The sequence below is a fragment of the Suncus etruscus genome, chromosome 11, assembly GCF_024139225.1.
Source record: "Suncus etruscus isolate mSunEtr1 chromosome 11, mSunEtr1.pri.cur, whole genome shotgun sequence".
Lineage (NCBI taxonomy): Eukaryota > Metazoa > Chordata > Mammalia > Eulipotyphla > Soricidae > Suncus > Suncus etruscus.
The window spans coordinates 61,077,883-61,099,607 of NC_064858.1; the positions used below are offsets into that span (position 1 = coordinate 61,077,883).

The window sequence follows — 21,725 nt, forward strand, 5'->3', positions numbered from 1 at the left end:
AATGTTTTTTTTATCATATATTTACCTTTATCAGCTTTTAAATTAGCAGAATGTTAAGTTCTAGTGTTTTTAGACCTTTTTCTGGGAAGTTAATGAAATTTTTTTTGTTGTTCTTAAATCTCCTTGTATTTGGTAATATGTATTTCAGTTGGAGCCAGTTGTCTTATAAAAGTTGAAGAGAGCGTTTGCAACTTTAAAAAATGAAAACAAGTTTTAAACTATTTTATTCTTTTTTTTTTTTTTTTTTTTTTTTTTGGTTTTTGGGCCATACCCGGCGCTGCTCAGGGGTTACTCCTGGCTGTCTGCTCAGAAATAGCTCCTGGCAGGCACGGGGGACCATATGGGACACCGAGATTTGAACCAACCACCTTTGGTCCTGGATCGGCTGCTTGCAAGGCAAACGCCGCTGAGCTATCTCTCCGGGCCCAACTATTTTATTCTTAACCTTCAAAGAACCTAAGTTAGTTTACTTTGTCATGTGTAATAGCCTAAATATCAAATAATTACAAGCATGTACTTCTGCTGTTATATATTTAAGACTCAAAATAAGTAACTGAAGTACGCATTTGTTTTGAGCTTCTGGAAACAGTGTCTCATTTGTAAAGGAGATGGCTTAAAAAGGTTAGTTCTGGGCCCGGAGAGATAGCACAGCGGCGTTTGCCTTACAAGCAGCCATCCAGGACCAAAGGTGGCTGATTCGAATCCCGGTGTCCCATATGGTCCCCTGTGCCTACCAGGAGCTATTTCTGAGCAGACAGCCAGGAGTAGCCCCTGAACACTGACGGGGTGTGACCCAAAAACCAAAAAAAAAAAAAGGTTAGTTCCAGAAATAAGTATAATTTACTTATCAATAAAAGTAGTTACAATAGAGAAAGTTCATTTGTTTGAAAGAAAGGCAAAAAAAGATGTAAAACTGTTTAATCTTTTTCTCTTTAGTATATACCAAAGTATTTCACATTGCAGTTTAGTTTTGAACATTTTTTTCTCTTTTTAGGTTAGAATCACAGGTATTTCAAGTAAAGATATCACTGAATTTCTACTAGTTCTTTTTGATCCTAGAAATAAGCCAGTTTTGAATGATTTTTTTTCTTTTTTGTTTTTGGGTCACACCTGGCATCGCTCAGGGGTTATTCCTAGCTCTGTGCTCAGAAATCGCTCCTGGCAAGCACGAGGGACCATATGGCATGCTAGGATTCGAATCAACGTTGGTCCTGGGTCAGCCGCTTGCAAGGCAAATGCCCTACTGCCGTGCCATCTCTCTGGCCCATGATTTTTGTCTTACTGTTCCTTTTGGAACATGTTGTAGTGTTGCAGTGAAGGGATTACATTTTCTGAATATGTCTGAGAGAATAATAGTCTATAGCACATTTTAACTCATGGTGGACTGGAAAGCTTGGAAACTCCAGCTTGGTCCGTAGAACAGAGTTCCTGACAAGCAGAATGCCTGCTGCTCTTGCATTTGAGTCGGCATCCCTGCTTCAGGTCAGTTGACCTCTTGTAAGAGTTTATTTACTTGTTAGCTGTTAATACTGTGGTGTTTACCCAGATGTCTTCTTGTAGATCACTGTGTGGATTTTAAAATCTTGATATTTCTGTTTGTTCATTAAGAGTCTTCACACATTTTTCTGTCTCTGAAATTAGAAAGAGACTGCTTCGAATCCAGTGACCACAGCAAAGTCTGGAGAACGACAGTGGTGTGATGTAGGAATTTTTAAAAACAACACAGCTTTGGTGAGCCAGTTTTATTTGCTGCCAAAAGGGAAGCAAAGCATCTCAAAGGTAGCTATTGCTTTATTTTCTGCACAATGTCTTAGAAATATCAATAGTAATTTTTTTTTTTTACAACCCTAACTAGTCACTTGAGTGATTATAGCTAGGATCTATACAGTGAGAGTATAATTGAGTTCTATATATCTGATTATTTTTCTTTACCATCACAAGCAGGTTATTTTAGGAATTTTATGCAGCTGCTGGGTTAGATTTTGAGTTGTAAGTAACATAGTCTGACTGGTACAGATAAGGCTTATCTGTACCCCTTGCCCCAAATAAATAAGGACCTTACACATATTTATATAAAAGAGACATTAGCCCTTGAAGAAATAGGAACTAGATGCTCCAAAGCCTGTTTTTTTTTTTTTTTTTTTTTCTGGCTTAGAGAATTGAAGATAGGGATTGCTGGGGAAAGAGAGAAGTTATTGATTTAAGTCTTCCAAATATTTCTCAAATGGAAAGCAAAACATTATAGTTTAGTTTCTCTATTATTACTTCTGGTGTGCTTTTTAAAATGAATTTTTTCAATTCTTGGCAAAATTAGAAACCTTGACTATAATTTGTTTGTGTTATGGCTAAGGAAATAGTTGGTTGCAGTTTAATTCGATATATAGATATATCCATAGCTATGAGCCTGTCTAGTAGCTACCTGATTTTCCCAAAAGAACATAAAGTTTAGAGCCAGTAAACTTGGCTCTCCTTTTTTTTTTTTTTTTTTGCAGAAGTGGTTCTTAGGCCACACTATATGCTACTCAAGGGATCACTCCAGTAGTGCTAGGGGAACCATATGTAGTGCCAGGGATCAAACCTAGGTTGGCTGCATGGAAGGCAAATGCTTTCCTCACTCAGAACTCTCTCTCCAGTCCCTGTAGTGTTAGCGTTTAATAGTATGCTCTTGGATAAAGTCACTTGCTAACCTTTTTGAGGCTTGGTTTCTCATCATACACTGAGCATGACAGCTCCCTTAAACCTGGAGTGGTTGATTATGCTGGAAAGAAGGCCGGAAAGGTTGGAATGCAGGTTTGCATGGGGGAGGTCTAGAGTTCTATTTTACGACCACATGGTCTCCCAGCACTGCCAGGACCAATTGCCAGTATCTAATAAAAAAAAAATAAAGGGGGCGGGGTGTTTCTGTCTCACAGCAGAGTAATGAGAGTTGTGAGTCACAAAGTGAAAACTGTTTGAAAGTTCTCAGTATTAAGATGGATCTTGGGGCCGGTGAGGTGACGCTAGAGGTAAGGTGTCTGCCTTGCGCTAGAGGTAAGGTGTCTGCCTTGCCTAGCCAAGGAAGGACCTCAGTTCGATCCCCCGGTGTCCCATATGATCCCCCCCAAGCCAGGGGCAATTTCTGAGTGCTTAGCCAGGAGTAACCCCTGAGCATCAAACAGGTGTGGCCGAAAAAAAAAGATGGATACTAAAAGGTATGATTCATGTATTTAATACTCAGCAGCTGAATATTAATTTTTGTTTGCTTATTTTAATTGGGGCCACACTCATTAGTGTTTAGGATTTACTCCTGGCTCTGCACTCAGGAATCATTCCTGGAAGACTTCAGGTACCATATGGGATGCTAGGGATCAAAGCTACATTGTCCATATGCAAGACAAGCACCCTACTGACTGTACTATTGCTCCAGACCCAAATACTAATTTCTTGGAGTAACACCTATAAACAACTAAGTGGTTGTTTATAGCTAGGTGATGAAAGAGGCCCAGACAAGAGAGTGCTCAGGGGACCATGTACTTCCAGGAATTGAACCCAGGACTCCTGCATGCAAAGCATGCATTCCAGCTCCTGAACTTAAAAATATTAATTTTTAAAAGTCTCTACACTTGTTTTCTAGAAGCTTTCCTGCTAATCTCCAGAGGGGTTTGTTACTGGCTAGACTACTTGATGGTAAATCTTTTTATTTCTGCTTTGTTAGATTTATAGGCAAATGGGACAGTTGTTACCATGTTTGCCACAGCAGCATTTGCTAGTGGTCACACTCTTTATTATTATTTATTTTATTTTTTATTTTTATTTTTTTGATTTTGGGCCACACCCATTGACGCTCAGGGGTTATTCCTGGCTATGTACTCAGAACTCACTCCTGGCTTGGGGGACCATATGGGATGCCGGGGGATCTAACCGCGGTTTGTCCTGGGTCAGCCGCGTGCAAGGCAAATGCCCTATCGCTGTACATTCGCTCCGGTCCCATGGTGGTCACACTCTTATTGAACAGGAACCGTTGCATTTCTTTCTATAACCAGTGACCAGCAGGAAAGTGCAGTTTTCCTCTGGATAAGAGTGGCTTCAATAGGGATAACTGTGGGCTTCAATAGGGAAATAAAGTATGATCTAGAATTCTAAGACATACTTGAACCATTTTGTTAAATGGAAAAATAATTGTACCTTTCCTTTGACTTTGCTTATATTACATTTTAGGTAGGAAATGCAGATGTCCCTGACTACAGCTTACTCAAGAAACAGGACCTGGTTCCAGGCACGGGCTACAAATTCAGGGTTGCTGCCATCAATGGCTGTGGAATAGGCCCTTTCAGTAAGATCAGTGAATTTAAAACCTGCATTCCAGGGTTCCCTGGAGCTCCCTCTGCAGTCAGAATTTCAAAGGTGAGCTGTCAGGTCAAGACTTAGGGATCAGTAATGGGATCGTGCCTGTGAATAGCCACTACACTCCAGACTGGGCAACATAGCGAGACCCTGTCTCTAAAAAATAAAAAAATAAATAAATAAAAAAAGACTTAGGGATTCTAGGACCCAGCATGTATCCTAGTAGTAGAGTATTTGCCTTACATGTTGGAGGCCCTGGGTTTGAGCTTCGTAAACTGAACTTTACATATGAAGTTAAATGCTCAATTTATTTTATTTTATTTTATTTGGAGGGGGGAGGGCCACACCTGGTAAACTCAGGGGACCATACGGGATGCCAGAGATTGAGCCCGGGTCTGTCCCTGGTTGGCAGCATGCAAGGCAATTGCCCTACCACTGTGCTATTGCTCCAGCCCCTAACTGGTTGTTCGTGGATGAAATGAGATATTTCTTAAAATAGTAGATCAAAAAATAGTACAGATGTTTAAAAGAATCTGATGTAAGCATATCACAGAGGAAGCATCTCCTGTGATGGGGAGAGGATGGGATTGGCAGGTAACACTGAGACAATGGAGGCCGGAAGCAGAAACTGGTTGGTGTTAAATTCCTTTCTTTTTCTTTTTTTTTTTTTGGTTTTTGGGTCACACCAGGCAGCACTCAGGGGTTACTCCTGGCTCTATGCTCAGAAATCACTCCTGGCAGGCTCAGGGGACCATATAGGATGCTGGGATTTGAACCACTGTCCTTCTGCATGCCGTCTCTCTGGCCCAGGGTGTCAGATTCCTTTATGTATGAACCCCTGCCATTATCAAATTATAAATCATGGTGCCTAAGATTAAAAAAAATTGTTGTTATTTATCACACTATTTTTATGGACCAAATTTCAGGCATGTATTATAGCATCCAAACTACAAGAAATCTAATGTGCTTCTCCCCACCCTTTTTTTTTTTTTGTATTTTTGGACCACACCTAGGAATGTGCTCAGGAGCTATATCCCCTAACCCTTTGAGCCATCCCTCTGATACTAGCAAGCTTCTTAGAATTTTTTTTTGAGGGGGGGGGGGGGTCACACCTGGTGTCGCTCAGGTGTTACTCCTGGCTCTGCGCTCAGGGGTCACTCCTGGCTCTGTATTCAAATTATTTTTGGCAGGCACAGTGGCGCAGGCAGTATGGCATTTGCCTTGCACATGCTAATCTAGGACAGACTGCGGTTCTATCCCCCGATGTCCCATTTGGTTCTCAAGCCAGGAGCAATTTCTGAGTGCATAGCCAGGAGTAACCCTTGAGCATCATTGGGTGTGGCCCAAAACCGAAAAAAAAAAATTGAGAAATCACTGCTGGCAGGCATTGGGTGGGGGGAACATATGGGATGCCAGGATTCAAACCACTGTCTGTCCTGGATCGGCTGCATGCAAGGCAAATGCCCTACCTTTGTGCTATCTCCGTGGCCCCACTAACACGCTTCTTAAAACCTAGCTTGGGGCTGGAGCTATAGCACAGTGGGTAGGGTGGGGTGTTTGTAATGCACTTGGCCAACCCAGATTTGACCCACGGCATCCCATATGATCCCCAGAGCCTGCCAAAAATAATTTGATGGGTTTTTTTTTTGTTTTTTTTTGTTTTTTTTTGGTTTTTGGGGCCATACCCGGCGGTGCTCAGGGGTTACTCCTGGCTGTCTGCTCAGAAATAGCTCCTGGCAGGCACGGGGGACCATATGGGACACCGGGATTCGAACCAACCACCTTTGGTCCTGGATCAGCAGCTTGCAAGGCAAACACCGCTGTGCTATCTCTCCGGGCCCCCAAAAATAATTTGAATGGAGAGCCAGGAGTGACCACCTGAGTGCTACTGGATGTGACCCAAAAGCAAAAACAAAAACAACTAACCTAGCTCTTGTTAATGGAACAAAAAAAATGCATTTTGGGGAATTTTATCAGAACACTTTATCCTAAAGTCCTGCCCGGAGAGATAGCATGGAGGTGCAGGGTGTTTGCATTGCATGCAGAAGGATGGTGGTTCGAATCCCATCATTTGGGTGTGACCCAAAAACTTGCTTTGTGGAGGGTGTGGGGTGGGTTGGGATGTCACACCTGGCAGCACTCAGGGGTTACTCCTGGCTCTGTGCTCAGAAATTGCTCCTGGCAGGCAACGGTGGACCATAGGATGTCAGGATTTGAACCACCTTCTGTCCTGGATCCTCTGCTAGTAAGGCAAACACCCTGCTGCTGTGCTATCTACCTCTCAGACCCAGAAATCTCTGTTTTCTGATAAGGAAAATTCCTTTCTTGGGCTATTATAGGTAGAAATGTTTTGTTTTCTTTTGTTGTGGGCCACACCTGGTAGTGCTTAGGGATTAATCGAGCTCAGTGCCATTCCCATCAGACTTTGGGAGACCATGCAGTGCTGGGGATCAAAACTGGGGCTCCTACATGCAAAAAGCCCTTTGAGTATTCTTCCCGCCCTCTGCAGGCAATAATGTGAGCTTCTTATGTTTTTGAAAAGCTGACCGGAGTTAAACATTGTAGATCTGGAACTAGGAGTGTGGCTCCATGATCAGGTATGTGCCTTGCATGCACGAGGCCTGAATTTAATTCCTAGCACCACACACACAGAGATTGTAGATCCATTTAAAATAGTTGTGTGTGTGAGCGTGTGTTTCTTCAGCAGCACAATACTAAAATAGGTTTGTAAAGACCAGCAAGAAAAATTTGATGTAATTGCTTTAATGAAAAGCAGTATTTGTCTTCTGACAGACTCAGAGTTATGAAATTGAGACCCCTTTGTTTTTCTCCCCCCACCCCTCTTTAAGAATGTTGATGGTATCCATCTTTCCTGGGAACCTCCAACTTCACCTTCTGGAAATATCTTGGAATATTCAGCCTACTTGGCTATCCGCACAGCACAAATACAAGATAATCCAAGTCAACTTGTGTTTATGAGGATTTACTGTGGTCTTAAGACAGCATGTATAGTAACTGCCGGGCAGCTTGCTAATGCACACATTGATTATACATCCAAGCCTGCCATTGTGTTCAGGATATCGGCAAAGAATGAAAAGGGATATGGACCAGCAACGCAAGTTAGATGGCTTCAAGGTAACAATAAAAAAGCACCTTTAAATTGAGTTTTTTTTACTAAAGCTGTTGTGATCATTATTTATTAGTAACTGTTTATGAAGATTTGTCATTTTAAAAGAGTATTCTCTGTATTTCTAGCACTTATGAGTTTGTAACTTGTTCTTAAAATGTATTTGCTCAATTCTAGATCCAAATAAAAATAGAAAAGAAGCAAAGACTCTGAAAATTAGTACATGGATTCTTCCTTATAGTTATAGCTCTTTTATAAAAGAAGATAGTAAAATTAGGGGAAAAGCTAGAAGACTTTATTACCCCCAGTATCATTTTTTTTTATATAAAGTCCAGATAACTCAGTCTTCCTTAAGTTACAGAGATGAATCTAGTAACTGGCTGTCATGTGCTGTGCTGTCTCCCTGAGTAAAAGTTCTCTTCACTGTAAAAGCCCATCTTTCAGTGCTCCCTGGATTTTCTCCTACCAGCCAGGATCCTTCTGTAACTCTCCTCTTGTATATATTTGCAAGACTGATTTTAGCAGTCATTGATTCCTTTCCTGTTTTTTTATATTTAGCATAGAGCCAAGTCATTTGAAAAAGAAAAAAGAACAGGTTCAGAAATTTTGCTTTTGAATTTTTTATTATTTTCCAGGAATCATATTTGGTAAAATATAAAACCAAAAATGGTCTTTCCTGATTTCTACCAGGCTGACATAGAGGAATATATTTTTAGCCAAAGCACTTAACTTATCTATCTGGCCCTCATTGTCCTTGTTATTAGATGAGGGAGTTAAATGAATTATCTGTAAGGTTTCTTTCAGCACTAAAAATTTTCTATTTTCATCTGAAGTGAAGTAAATCTTTGAATATTTTAACACCTGTCTTAATGGCTCTAACTACTTTTGCCAAGTATTTAAAATTCAGAGTTGAAGCATTTGTCCTCTTATTGCAGAAAGAAGGATGCACATTAGGAGGACACAAATTTTGAGATAGTGTTTTAAACATTTGTAAGATTTTTGTAAATGCTCTAAATGTTTTATTTTTGCATTGTTTTTACCTTGAAATTGTATAAACTTTTTTACAACTGAAATATAGCACTAGACAGCATACTCAGGTTCATCACAACATTAAGGAGCAGATAGGCCTTCAGTCCACTCTGCTGCAGGTTGTTTAAAATCTATGAGGTTCTACTGCCCTTGTCAATCCAGAGTGAACTTCCAGAGCAATAATGCCAGAAAACTAAGAGTTGCAGTAGCTGCAGGTGGACATGTCTGTCTTTAGGCCATGTAACTGTTGCCAGTTTAGATTGAGTAGCTGTGTCTTCAAACTTCATGTATAAAACCCTTAGCAAAAATGAATTGTGCAGAATGGATATATATGTATGTTTCAGTTACTAATTTAAAGTGTATAGAATATTTTAATATATAATTTTGTAAAAAAAAAAAAAACTGGGATTTTTATACTACAGTATTTGTAATCATTGTATCTAAGTTTCTCTTGAAGTAAATATGCAAACCGTTAAGACATGGAATGAGTGGTTTCCAAACTCTAAAGGTAAAAATTGATGCACTACTACGGTGTTAGAATACCTTTTTTTTTATGGCTGTATGAAACCTTCTTGTCTAAATGTACTTTACAAACAATGTTTACAAGGAGCTTTTCTGGTTTGTTATCCCAGCACCTCCCGTGGTGAGCTTCATTCTGCATTTGTTAAACTCATATGCTCTGCTTTTTAGCATATGCTTGCTTTTTTGCACTAGTAGACTTTTAACTTACCTCATTATTATGTTTGTAATCATTTGTATAGCTTCCATAATATGTCTGACATAGGTAAACAGATACTTAACCAAAGTTAAAATAAATGGTAAGCAATTTTGCACATATTAATTGCTATACATTGTTGTGTATATGTGTGCGTTTAGTTATAAAAATAAGAATGGAAAGTTCTAGTTAATTATATGTTTCAAGACCAATTATTTTCATGATCTAATTGCTTTAATTAAACTAAGTCTGACTTTCCACTCCTGGCTTTTGGCATTCGCAATTTGCGCCTTGAAGCACCTCTCTTAAAAACCAGGCGTAAATTGACCTTCACGAGGACTGGAATACCGGACTGAGTACTTTGGTCCCTTTGTAGTTTCAGGTTTAGTTTACATAAATGCCTTTCTTCTTGCCCAGGAGGTGAACATGAACTTGTGGCTCTAACATTCTCTAGACTAGAGGGAAAGGGTAGTAGTCTTTCTGTACCAAGAGACTTGTCAAAATAGCACAAGGTTTTACTTTGAGAATTCGCCTTGCTTTTATTATTTTTTGGCATTCGTCTGCTAAGCTTTAGCTTTGTTTAATTAACTGATACGTCATTGGCAACTGAAAGATGTCATTGAAAAATATTTGACCTGTGTACTCATGAATTGGACTGAGTAGAATAAATAGCAAGGGATGTGCATTTAGCTTCTTAGGGGTTACACCTTTTTTAAGTGAAGATCTCTGTTTAGTAGTAACTTGAGAGTTTGTGATTCCTTTATACAGGGTTCAGTTCCTTTCTTGAGGCCTCCCAGTGCCGAAGCAGCTCAGGTGTGCAACCCTTGGCCATAACATCCTTACTGGGTTTTCCAACTTGACTGTATTTATGGAATAGGAAGATTTCGATGTTGCATGCTCTTAGGATTATGCTTTCTAAAATACCATGCTGACTTTTGTTTAGTAAACTGCTTTGATGATTTAAGTAGAAATAGGATGTTAGAAAACTCATTTTTACCTGCAATTTTTCAGTGAAGTGGAAACAATCAGATTGCATGTGTGAGGCCCTGCCCTATAACTAAACTACATAAATGCAATCACCTAAATGAAGGTAAAACTGTTGCGCCATTATTTCAAAGACTTGTAGGTTAGCAAAGATTTATTCTCCATAGAACAATGGCATATAGCAGTAACACTTATACCATGAGAATCATTAGTAACATTGGTCAGGAAAGATGGTTAGTCTTACAAATTGTAGTCATCTGGTCACAAATGAAGCAGGGTATCAGCAAACTTGGCTTTTTACATTCTGAAGCATTTTGAACTGTTATGTTTTTGAAGACTCATTTTAGGCAGTTTTATGTATATGTGCCAATGATGTATAAAATAAAGCACCTTTTCTACTATCAACTATTACAAGTGTTATTTATTTTGAATTTCATTAAAGAAAAATTTTGATCTCAGAGTTAATCTGTAGAAATGTTGGTATATATTGAATAGTCTAGGGCAGTGAAGGCTAACCTTTTTGAGCCCAAGTGCCCAAACTGCCGCACAAAACTAAAGAATTTCCTCAAAGTACCAGCACGTCCTCCCAGTGGCCAGTCCGGCCCTGTTGCCAGGTGAGCTGCAAAGCAGATACTGGCACACTCGCCTCCTGCTGCGCCGAATATCTTTGCTTTTTGGGTCACACCCGGTGGCGCTCAGGGGTTACTCCTGGCTCTGCACTCAGAAATCACTCCTGGCAGGCTCAGGGGACCATATGGGATGCCGGGATTTGAACCACCGTCCTTCTGCATGAAAGGCAAATGCCCTACCTCCATGCTATCTCTCCAGCCCCGGGTTATCAGTCTTGTGTTGCCTATTCTGACACTCGATTTGATGTAATTTTCTTTCTTTTTTTTTTTTTTTTGTGATTTTTGGGTCACACCCGGCTGTGCTCAGGGGTTTTTCCTGGCTCTGTGCTCAGAAACTGCTCCTGGCAGGCACGGGGGACCATATGGGACGCCGGGATTCGAACCGATGACCTTCTGCATGAAAGGTAAATGCCTTACCTCCATGCCATCTCTCCGGCCCCGATTTGATGTAATTTTCACCCCTTCTTTCTGCACCCTGCCCCTGTACTAATTCTTCTGTCACAGCATCTTAAACATTGTGTCCTTTTTTTTTTTTTTTTTTTTTTTGCCACACCCAGTGACATTCGGGTTACTCCTTGCTATGTGCTCAGAAATCGCTCCTGGCAGGGGGTGGGGGGGACCACATGGATCGCTGGAGGATGGAACCACGGTCTGTCATAGGCTAGTGCATGCAAGGCAGATGCTTTATGGCCTGCACCACCACTCCAGCCCAATTGTGCCCTTCTTAATTGGCACTTTTCTTTCTCTGCTGTAATGGAATTTGAAGGCAGAGTCTGTATCTCTTCCTTATTTACAGTATAGTAGGCACTTGGCTCTTTGTCTCTCTCTTCTTCCTGGGCCTGATGGAAGGGAAACTTTGAAAATGAAGGAAATTTGAGCAGATTGAATAAGCCTTTGGAAGAAATACAAATTCAACTTTGTCTGTTGTGTCTCAAGTTCCTCAGAGAAGTTCTGTGCTAAATAAGGATTATATCCCATATTGTATAGATTTAATATAGCTGCAACAAACCTTAAGAGGAACTCTGCTCCAAAAATATCATAGTGATATGGGGCTAGAGCCATATCACAGCAGGGAAGACGTTTGCCTTGCATGCGGTTGACCCAGGTTTGATCACCATTATCCCATATGGTCCCTTGAGCCTGCCAGGAGTAACCCAAGTGATGCCCGGTGTAACCAAAATAAAAAGGTCTTAAGAGATAGGCCTGGGGCCGGGTAGGTGGCGCTGGAGGTAAGGTGTCTGCCTTGCAAGCGCTAGCCAAGGAAGGACCGAGGTTCGATCCCCCGGCGTCCCATATGGTCCCCCCAAGCCAGGGGCGATTTCTGAGCACATAGCCAGGAGTAACCCCTGAGCGTCAAGCGGGTGTGGCCCAAAAACCAAAAAAAAAAAAAAAAGAGATAGGCCTGAGAGCTAGAGGTAGGGCAAGGTAGTTGCCTTGTATACTGCCAACCTGGGTTAAATCCATGGTATCTCATATGGTCCCTTGAGTACTTCCAGGATTTATTCCTAAGATAGAACCAGAAATAACTCCTGAGCATTGTCGGGTGTTCACCACTACCACCAAAAAAAGTATATCTTAGTAGGCTTTGTTGTAGGCCTTGTTGGCTTCTGCCTTTTAACAGCTAGTAGTCAGGAGCACCACCTAGAGCTAGGTCCAAAGTTGATTTTGACTGCTCAGGGAAGATGTGGGAGCTAACAAGAGAAAAGAAACATTTCTATTTAAGCCCAGGGAACTGCTGAAGACACAGACACCAGCCTTGGAACTGTAGTGTGGCCGGTCCCATTTAGGTCACTGTTGTCACCTCAGAGGTACAGCACACCTTGTTTGCAGGTTCCCAGAATTGTGTTATCCAAAGTGTGACACATAAGAACTTCAGAATGACTTGAATTTGATCATTTCTGGAAATCATGAACTCTAGTATTCTGGTAAGAAACCAATTCTGAATTCTAGAAACTGAAATGAAGGGAGGTATGGGGGACTGTAAAATTGAAATCTCCTTGTTCCAAGAGGAGTTTTATGCCTTCTTACTCTTGGTTGGCTTCTGGGTCCTATGCAGGACTACAATCAGGAAAGTGACCCTGTGTGAGCTGTTCCTCCCAGAGGGGTCCTCAGGAATGAAATGTGAGGTTCTTTTGTTTATTTGGTCTGATGAAGCAAGTTAGCAAGGATCTGGGACCTCAAAGTCATCCAGTTCTCACCCTGTCACTCTGCCATACCTCTAATTCAAAAGGCTTTCTTTATTAAGTACTTGGATCCCGCTCCTTCGTCCTGGGAAGGAGAGAATACAAGTCCCAAATATGAGATTATACAACCCATTGAGCTCCTCTTCCTGATTTGATCTTGTGTCTTCAAAAGGTCTGCCACACTCAGAGATGTGAAGGTGTTTCCAAAGAACCCCTGAAGGTAAAAATGACAGGAGGGATCAGTGGCACATAAAATAAAAGCTGGGTCAAGAGAAGGAAATGGCTCCTCATCTGTGCATTCCCACTTATTGGTTTTCTAATACCCAGACAGAAGCAGTTAAAGGAATAAATACTTCATTCCTCAGCCTGGGAGTTGAGACAGACTCAGGCAGGTTTCTTTGTGTCTGTATATCAAAATCTCTTTTCAAAAGAAAAGATTGCTGCTGGTATTGGTTTTGAGTAGTCTCTCTGGCCTCTCGTAACGCATAGGCCAACAACTGTCTGGTTCTGACCAAGCTGGTCAGCCATTCCCACAATAGGGGTCAATAGTGTAGAAATTTTCTTAAGAATTTGAGAAAGATGCCTTCTAATCTTGAGTCTTACTGGAGAGAGGGGGGGATGGTGAGAAGACCAACTAATCTCTATCAGACCATCAGCTGCCCGTTGTAGTCTAGCACCACCTTGTGGCAGGCACTGTTCATTCCTATCTAATCTGGGTAAGATTCAAAATTTGTCATTTGGGATTTCTTTTCCTTTTTTTTTTTCCTTTGGGCCACACCCGGCGGTGCTCAGGGGTTACTCCTGGCTATCTGCTCAGAAATAGCTCCTGGCAGGCACAGGGGACCATATGGGACACTGGGATTCGAACCAACCACCTTAGGTCCTGGGACGGCAGCTTGCAAGGCAAACACTGCTGTGCTAGCTCTCTGGCCCCTTCTTTTTTTCTTTTTTTTGGTTGTTGGGCCACACCTAGTGGTGCTCAGGGGTTGCTCCTTGCTCTGCACTCAGGAATTTACTCCTGGTAGGCTCAGGGGACGATATAGGATGCCAGAAATTGAACCCAGGGAGGCTGTGTGAGTAGATGCCCTACTCTTTTTTTCTATCACTCCAGCCCCGAAATTTCTTTTTTTAACAGCTGCAGCAAAATATACAACTTTTTGGTAGTTTTCTCCTCAGTCTTATGTGAAAATAAGGAGATTGGACCTAGGAATATTCCTTCTGCTTCCCCATTTCTTGGGAATTTGTTGCTGGCCATTTTCTGTCAGCTCTAAAGCACTCCTTCTCATTAACTCCCTAACCCAAGATAATAGCTTTTTTCTTTTCTTTCTTTTTTTTTTTAATATTAAGAAATGAGATTTAGGGGCCGGTGCAGTGGCGCTAGAGGTAAGGTGTCTGCCTTGGCAGCGCTAGCTAGGATGGACCGCAGTTCGATCCCCTGGTGTCCCATATGGCCCCCCAAGCCAGGAGCGACTTCTGAGCACGTAGCCAGGAGTAACCCCTGAGTGTCACTGGGTGTGCCCCCCCCCCAAAAAAAAAGAAATGAGATTTATTGACTGAAAGTGGGAAGGGATGTGATTGTGATAGAAAAGACATTCTGGGGCCGGGAAGGTGGCGCTAGAGGTAAGGTGTCTGCCTTACAAGCGCTAGCCAAGGAACGGACCTCGGTTCGATCCCCCGGCGTCCCATATGGTCCCCCCAAGCCAGGGGCGATTTCTGAGCACATAGCCAGGAGTAACCCCTGAGCGTCAAACGGGTGTGGCCCAAAAACAAAAAAAACAAACAAAAAAAAAAAAAAAGAAAAAAAAGACATTCTGGGGTTCCTGTGGAGACAAACTTAGGGAAAATGGAGCCTCCGGCGTAGGAACCTGTACACACTTATACATGCAGAGTCCTAGGGCCATCTGCTCAGAAATGAGAGGCTGGACAGATGTGAGAAACATGCACATCACCTGCTTAGATGGCATTGGACTTGGGTCGGGATGAATCAGCCTGAGCAAGGCTTTCTGGTGTAGACAATAAAGACCAATCCAAGAATGATGCCCACCACACCCAGGGTGAAGGCCATACCACCCAGCACATTCTCCAGAAGATCTGAGGGCAGCGCATCATGAGGCACCCAATAGGCAATTCCTGTGTAGTCATCAATCTCGTGAGTCACAACGCAAGAGAAAATGTCAGTGGATACTGGTGTGATGTTTAAATATGAAAAGGCTTAAATTGACAAAAATGTACATAGAAAATATCAATGACTAAATCTACTAAATAATGTACCAGAAAGTCTATATTTCATATATGTTTATTCACCTTTCTGAGAATAGTAAAAATTCAATAGTAATATGATAAAAATAATTTATTACCTGAATAATACCATTAATAAGCTATTAATTGATACAATGTAGTAACTAATTGTATTTAATTTATAGACTAGAAACCATAAATAAATAAATAAATAAATAAATAAATAAATAAATAAATAAATAAATATGAAAAGGCCTGGAAGCTGAGTCCATCAACAGCTGATACAATAGTGGGACCAGCTCCTTCTGGGACCGAATCATGCATCCACTTCAACGTCAACACAGGTGGGAAAAGATTGCTGACGTGCTTGCCAAACTCTAGGGTGTCATTGTGAACACATTAACAATTGGAATACCTCTAGAAACTGGTATATTTCCTTCTGCTCGTGGGCCTATTTGCTCTATCAGAAACATGCATATGGATTGTTCAAGTAAAATGCTGGAAGTATCTTCAGACTTCAGTCAGCAAATTCAGGCAAACAAGGCACTCGTGTTCTGAGCAAAGTCAAGGGAGAAAAGCTGCTCCCCATCATTGGTCTCTGAGAATCCTTTGTTGGGACTCCAATTCTGGCAGTACACTGTATGCTGCAGAGTGTGGTTCTGCAGCTCCTTCCACACTGCAGTGTGCTTGCTCTTTCCCGGATGAATATTTAAGAACAGGGTATAAAGGAGGGCAGGCATGGAGCCATCACCAGATAATAACTGGGACATGGAAGTTCATTCATTTAACAAGAACCCTGCTATACCAGGAGCATCCAGAACTAAGACAAAATTAAGAAAGAGAGGCCAGAGCGATATCACAGTGGTAGGGCCATTTGTCTCGCACACGGCCACACAGGATGGACCCCGGTTCGAATCCTAGCATCACATATGGTTCCCTGGGTCTGCCAGGAGCAATTTCAAAGCAGAGCCAGGAGTGACCCCTGAGCACTGCTGGTGTGACCCAAAAATCAAAAAGAAGATGACGGAGGAGGAAGAGGAAGGAGATAATAACTTTTTTATGCCTTATTTGGGTCTAGATCTTATTTTTCCTTCAGATCTTTAAGTTGTATAGAAATGCTTAATTCTCAGGGTTGGAATAATTAAACCTTAACCATGTCTTGTTTGGCCAGCAAAATGGCACTACCCACTAATGACCTTGGCAAAGGCATAATTGCAAACAAGTCTTTTGTTTTCCTTTTTTCCTTTTTTTAGGGTTAGGGTTAGGTTAGGGTTCTAAAATAGTCTTGACATTTGTATGACCAGCCTGGCACCTTCTCAAGTAGCAGTCAGTATACATCTTTATGCCTTTTCTGTGTTTTATATGCCTTTATATGCCTATATGCTTTTTCTGTTTTTAGATTACTGATCACATCAATTTATTCTTAGGCGAGTTTGCAAAAGGGAATTTGTACTTTCGAGCTTTCAAAAGTCAACAGAATTTAGTAAAAAAAAAAAAAAAAAAAGATGGGAGTATTGTTCAAATTTTACTGGGATTTATTTTGCCCATCATTTCACTTTTTATAAATAACTACTGAACGCAATAGCCAGTCAACCAGGGGTGCCAATGACTTGATTCAACTTGGCAGAATAGTGTAGGATCTTACTGGATCCTAATTTTCTTTGGGGACCTTGTTAGCTTAATAAGGAATAGTCCAAATTTTTCCAGAGCCACCCCTCCCACCCCATCTTTTCATTTACTTCTCCACCAGCTAAAATGGTTGATTTGCAGTGTACAATAGTGACTGAAATACCAGGACACATTTCCTTTCTGTTGATGGAATGAAGCATTACATAATCATTTCACAAACTTTTCCTATTAAGGGCAGCAGTGTTGTTTCATGTTATAGTGCCAGGGATAAAACCAGAGGCTCACACCATGCAAAACTAGTGCTGTATTGCTGAGCTGTGTTCTGGCCTAAGTGTGTCCTGGCTTTCCTATTGTTTTGTTGATCTGGTAGAATAAGTAAAACGGTCAGGCATGAACTTGTCCTTAATCATAAGAAGGTAGTGCATTCTCAGATGCCTGGAATCACTCCCCTTGACCTTCTTTCAAAATACTTCTTACCTGAGGTGAAAATTGACTTCTGATTTTCGTTAATTCCTGTTTTTTCTATTTGTTGTTTGTCCTAACAAAAAGTGTTTAAACTAACCTGGCTTTGAACTTAGATGTAAATGGAGTCAGATTATATTTACCCTTACATGACTTTTCCTGATGTTGTTGAAATTACCACCCATCCATGTTTATGTATGTAATTATTTTCACATTTCCATTTCCTGCTTGTTTTCACGACTATGTAATATTACACACGTCTCATCTCTGTTCATGGCAATTTGAGTAATTTGGGGCTGTTATAAAGAGTGTAGCTCCTAAAATTCTGCCAGTTACAGTATAAGCTTCATGTGGGCAGGAATTTCAACCCCAGGAACAATGTCTGACATGAGATGAAGATGCAAAGTAAATATTTGAGGAGTCAATAGATCCTTGTGCCCGTTTCTGGTATACATGTACAAGTTTCCCCAGTTTTTTTATTTAAGTTTGTCCATGACCCCTTTCAGGGCATCTCTGAAGAAACGGTCATTTTCATAAAAATACTAAGACATTGTTTGCCATTTGTGCTCGTCTTTTTCACAGGATTAAATATTGTCCAGATCAATAATGATATCATTTATGATATTATGATATTACTGTTATACTTATGTACATATTTTGGCTTTGAAGATTTTTATTCATTTCAAGTATAATAAATACTGATCATGAACAGCTTTTCTTTGAGGTATTCTCCCTAACTTTGTAGGTTATTAAAGGGGTTCTAAGACCAAAAATCAGAGAATCACAGCTCTTAAAAAGTAGATTTTACTTGGTTTTGCCAAACTGTTTTCTGAATATTTGTACCAACTTATTCCTCCCACTGCTATTTGATGTTATTGTTTTCTTTTCTTTTTCTTTTTGGTTTTTGGGTCACACCCAGCAGCACTCAGGGGTTACTCCTGGCTCTATGCTCATAAATCGCTCCTGGCAGGCTCAGGGGACCGTATGGGATGCTGGGATTCGAACCATCAACCTTCTGCATGCAAGGTAAACGCCTCCATGCTATCTCTCCAGCCCGCTATCTCTCTGGCCCCTTCTTTTTTTCTTTCTTTCTTTTTTTTTTTTTTTTTTTGTTTGTTTGTTTTTTGTCACACCCAGCAGCGTTCAGGGGTTACTCCTGGCTCTGTGCTCAGAATTCGCTCCTGGCAGGCTCGGGGGACCATATGGGATGCTGGGATTCAAACCACCGTCCATCCTGGGTTGGCTTCATGCAAGGCAAATGCCCTACTGCTGTACTATCTCTCCTGCCCCATGGCTTTTATATATTTTTTGGCTTTTATATTTTCTTTTTTTTTTTTGGTTTTTGGGCCACACTCGTTTGATGCTCAGGGGTTACTCCTGGCTATGCGCTCAGAAATCGCCCCTGGCTTGGGGGGACCATATGGGACGCAGGGGGATCGAACCATGATCCGTCCTACGCTAGCGCTTGCAAGGCAGACACCTTACCTCTAGAGCCACCTTCCCGGCCCGGCTTTTATATTTTCAAATTGAATGATTTGTATATGGTATCTTATTGTGAATTTAATCTGCATTTTCTTGTTTGCTAATGAAATTGTTTGTTCATATATATAAACTAGCATTTTCACTTCTATGAAATATCTTCATGTCTTTTGCCCATTTTTTTTCTGGTAGGGGTGTATGTTGATTCATATGGTTGCTTTATATATTATGGATCCCAATCCTTCGTGAGTTAGACATGTTGCATATATCCTCTCTCAGTTTGTTATGTTTTGTCATTGTATTGTATGTGCTGGTCAACGTGGAAGAAATTGGTATCTCTCAATAATGAGTCTAACTTTTCAAATACAATGTGTATTGTGTCCACTTATTTGGCCTTCCTTTAATATCTCAATACATTTTAAAAATAATTTCCCTCTGTAAAGGCCTTATGTTAGATTTCTTCCTGAGTTTTATAATACTATGCTAAGTATTTTAAATTTCACTTTATTTTAATTGGCAGTTTCTAGTTATAGATATATTATTAGTGTGCTTTGATCTTTTTCCTTTTTGGGCCATAGTTGGTGGTGCTCAGGAGTTACTCCTAGCTCTGCACCCCAGAAATCACTCCTGGCAGGCTTGGGGGACTATATGGGATGCTGGGGATTGAACTGGTTTGCCATGTGCAAGGCAAACACCCTACCTACTGTACTATCACTCCAGCCCATGGGTTGATTTTTGATCCAGCAACTTTTCCTAGTTCTCATAATGTCTTCGTTTCTCTCTCTCTCTCTCTCTCTCTCTCTCTCTCTCTCTCTCTCTCTCTCTCTCTCTCTCTCTCTCTCTCTCTCTCCAGCAACTTTTCCTAGTTCTCATAATGTCTTCGTTTCTCTCTCTCTCTCTCTCTCTCTCTCTCTCTCAACAGTGGTAATTTTCTCCTATTCTTATCCTTATAACTAACTGCACTAGCTACTAAGACCTGTGAGTACTAAGATGAGAAAAAAATATCCTTCTCTTTCCCCAACTTAAAGAGAATATTTTCTAAAATGAGATCAGTACTTTTATTTTTTTTCATATATGAGCTTTATTGAGTTAAGGAAACTCTAGCTCTTTAATATTTTCTATACTTCTGTTCCTTCACAAATGGTTAATTTTTCCCTTGGCCAATACGAAGCATTTGTAACATTCTCTGGTCATTAGAATTATGTTGCTTTCATTCATGAACATTTCCTTTGAGGTTGAGGTGCTGAAGCAAAAGCACTGTGAGATAGGGCGTTTGCATTGCAATCGGCCAACTCGGGTTCCATCACCGGCATCCCATACAGTCCCTTGAGCTTGCCAGGAGCAATTTCTGAGCTCAGAACAAGGAGTAACCTGAGCCAGGGGTCTGGCCAGCCCCCAAACAAAACAAAACCAAAAGAAAAAAAAAGAAAAAAATTTTTATTTGAATTTTGTTTTTGTTTTTGAATCACACCTGGCTGCACTAAGGGGTTCCTCCTGGCTCTACGTAGGCTCAGAAATCGCCCCTGGCAGACACGGGGAACCATATGGGATGCAGGAATTCGAACCACCATCCTTCTGCATGAAAGGCAAACACATTACCTCCATGCTATCTCTCTGGCCCCCTTTCAATTTGAATTTTACATTCATTTTGGCTAAAGAAAAGTAGCAGTTATTTTTGCCATAGACCGAATCTGCTTTGCCAGGCACCTTTGGGCCTGAGACCAGGTTTGCTGCAGAGTTGTCTGACTTTCTGCCACACCTGGAAGGTGGTCTGTGCATATGATTTCAAGGGAGATGGTGATTTTGTCCCCTCCGCTGAGCACCAAAATCAAGATGCAAGTTTGGCTGCTTCTGTATCTCTTGTCAGAGTGTAGGGTCCATCCTGCTTGTCGGGAACCAAGTTTATAGGTTTCCAGAGGGCAGTAGAACTTGCAGGCCAGAAGAGCAGGCTGGCTGGCCTCACAGGGTTCAACTGGGGCATCTCAACAATCACTTTCATGTCAACTTGACAATTCAAAAGATACTGTATAGAGCTGGAGCCATAGTTACAAACCTGTCCCAGGTTCTATTCCAGGCATCCCATATGGTCCCCAAAACCTGCCAGGAGTAAGGCCCTGAGCTTCGTTCCCTGAGCTCAGAGTATTCTGAGCACTGCTGTGCCCCCCCCCATATTAAAGTTGGGAGGGGCCTGGAGCAATAACACAGTGTGTAGGGCATTTGCCTTGCACTCAGCCAACCTGGGACCAACCCTGGTTCGATCCCTGACATCCCATATGGTCCCCCGAGCCTACCAGGAGTGTTTTTTGAGCACAGAGCCAGGAGTAACGCTTGAGTGCCAATGGGTGTGGCCAAAATTTTTTAAAATATTTTATCGGGTCTGAAGAGAGACTACAAGGGATAAGGTACTTGTCTTGCAAGTGGCAGACCCAGGTTTGACCTCCAGCACTACATGGTCTCCTTGAGTCCTGCCAGGGTAGCCCTGGTAATTCTGGCACTACATGATGTGAGCAGCACTGGCATACTTGGGTCTGAGCATTGAACTGCAGCCCCTTCAGCTGAGAAGGGCCTTCCTGGCCTCTTGAGCATCTTTTGGAAATACCCCACTCCCTAAAATTGTGCTATTATTTCTTGGATATTATTTTCTTACATGTATGGGTTATTGGGGATTCCCAGGTCACTGTTTCTCAACCAGGCCCCCAAGATAGGCTATGGCATTGGTGAAATGTTGCATATGGGATGGAGGTGGTGCAGCACAGGGCTAAGAGGGGTCACAGGAAGAAAACGACTTTAAAAAAAAAAAAAAGGCCACAGTGGCCTAGACAACCTTCCTCAGAGGGGAAATATTTTATTCTGCCTTGGATGTGAGGAGGAACATGGCTGACTGGAGGAGGCGCAACGGCCCCACAAACTGACAGAGCCCTTAAGGG

The 21,725-nt window shown here is 41.5% G+C and overlaps 1 protein-coding gene and 1 pseudogene across 1 annotated transcript in view; one reads left to right on the forward strand and one right to left on the reverse strand.

The window, feature by feature from the left end:
- The window catches only part of HCFC2 (host cell factor C2), a 64,437-nt gene extending 53,858 nt beyond the window's left edge, over positions 1-10,579 (forward strand). Inside the window, exons 13-15 of the mRNA XM_049783152.1 lie at positions 1,642-1,779; positions 4,198-4,383; positions 7,173-10,579. Of these exons, the coding sequence (XP_049639109.1) occupies positions 1,642-1,779; positions 4,198-4,383; positions 7,173-7,487 (639 nt within the window). The 3' untranslated portion in view covers positions 7,488-10,579. The remainder of the gene's footprint in view (positions 1-1,641; positions 1,780-4,197; positions 4,384-7,172) is intronic.
- Positions 10,580-14,524: 3,945 nt separating this feature from the next.
- On the reverse strand, positions 14,525-15,968 carry LOC126022094 (HLA class II histocompatibility antigen, DM alpha chain-like; annotated as a pseudogene).
- Positions 15,969-21,725: the final 5,757 nt, after the last annotated feature.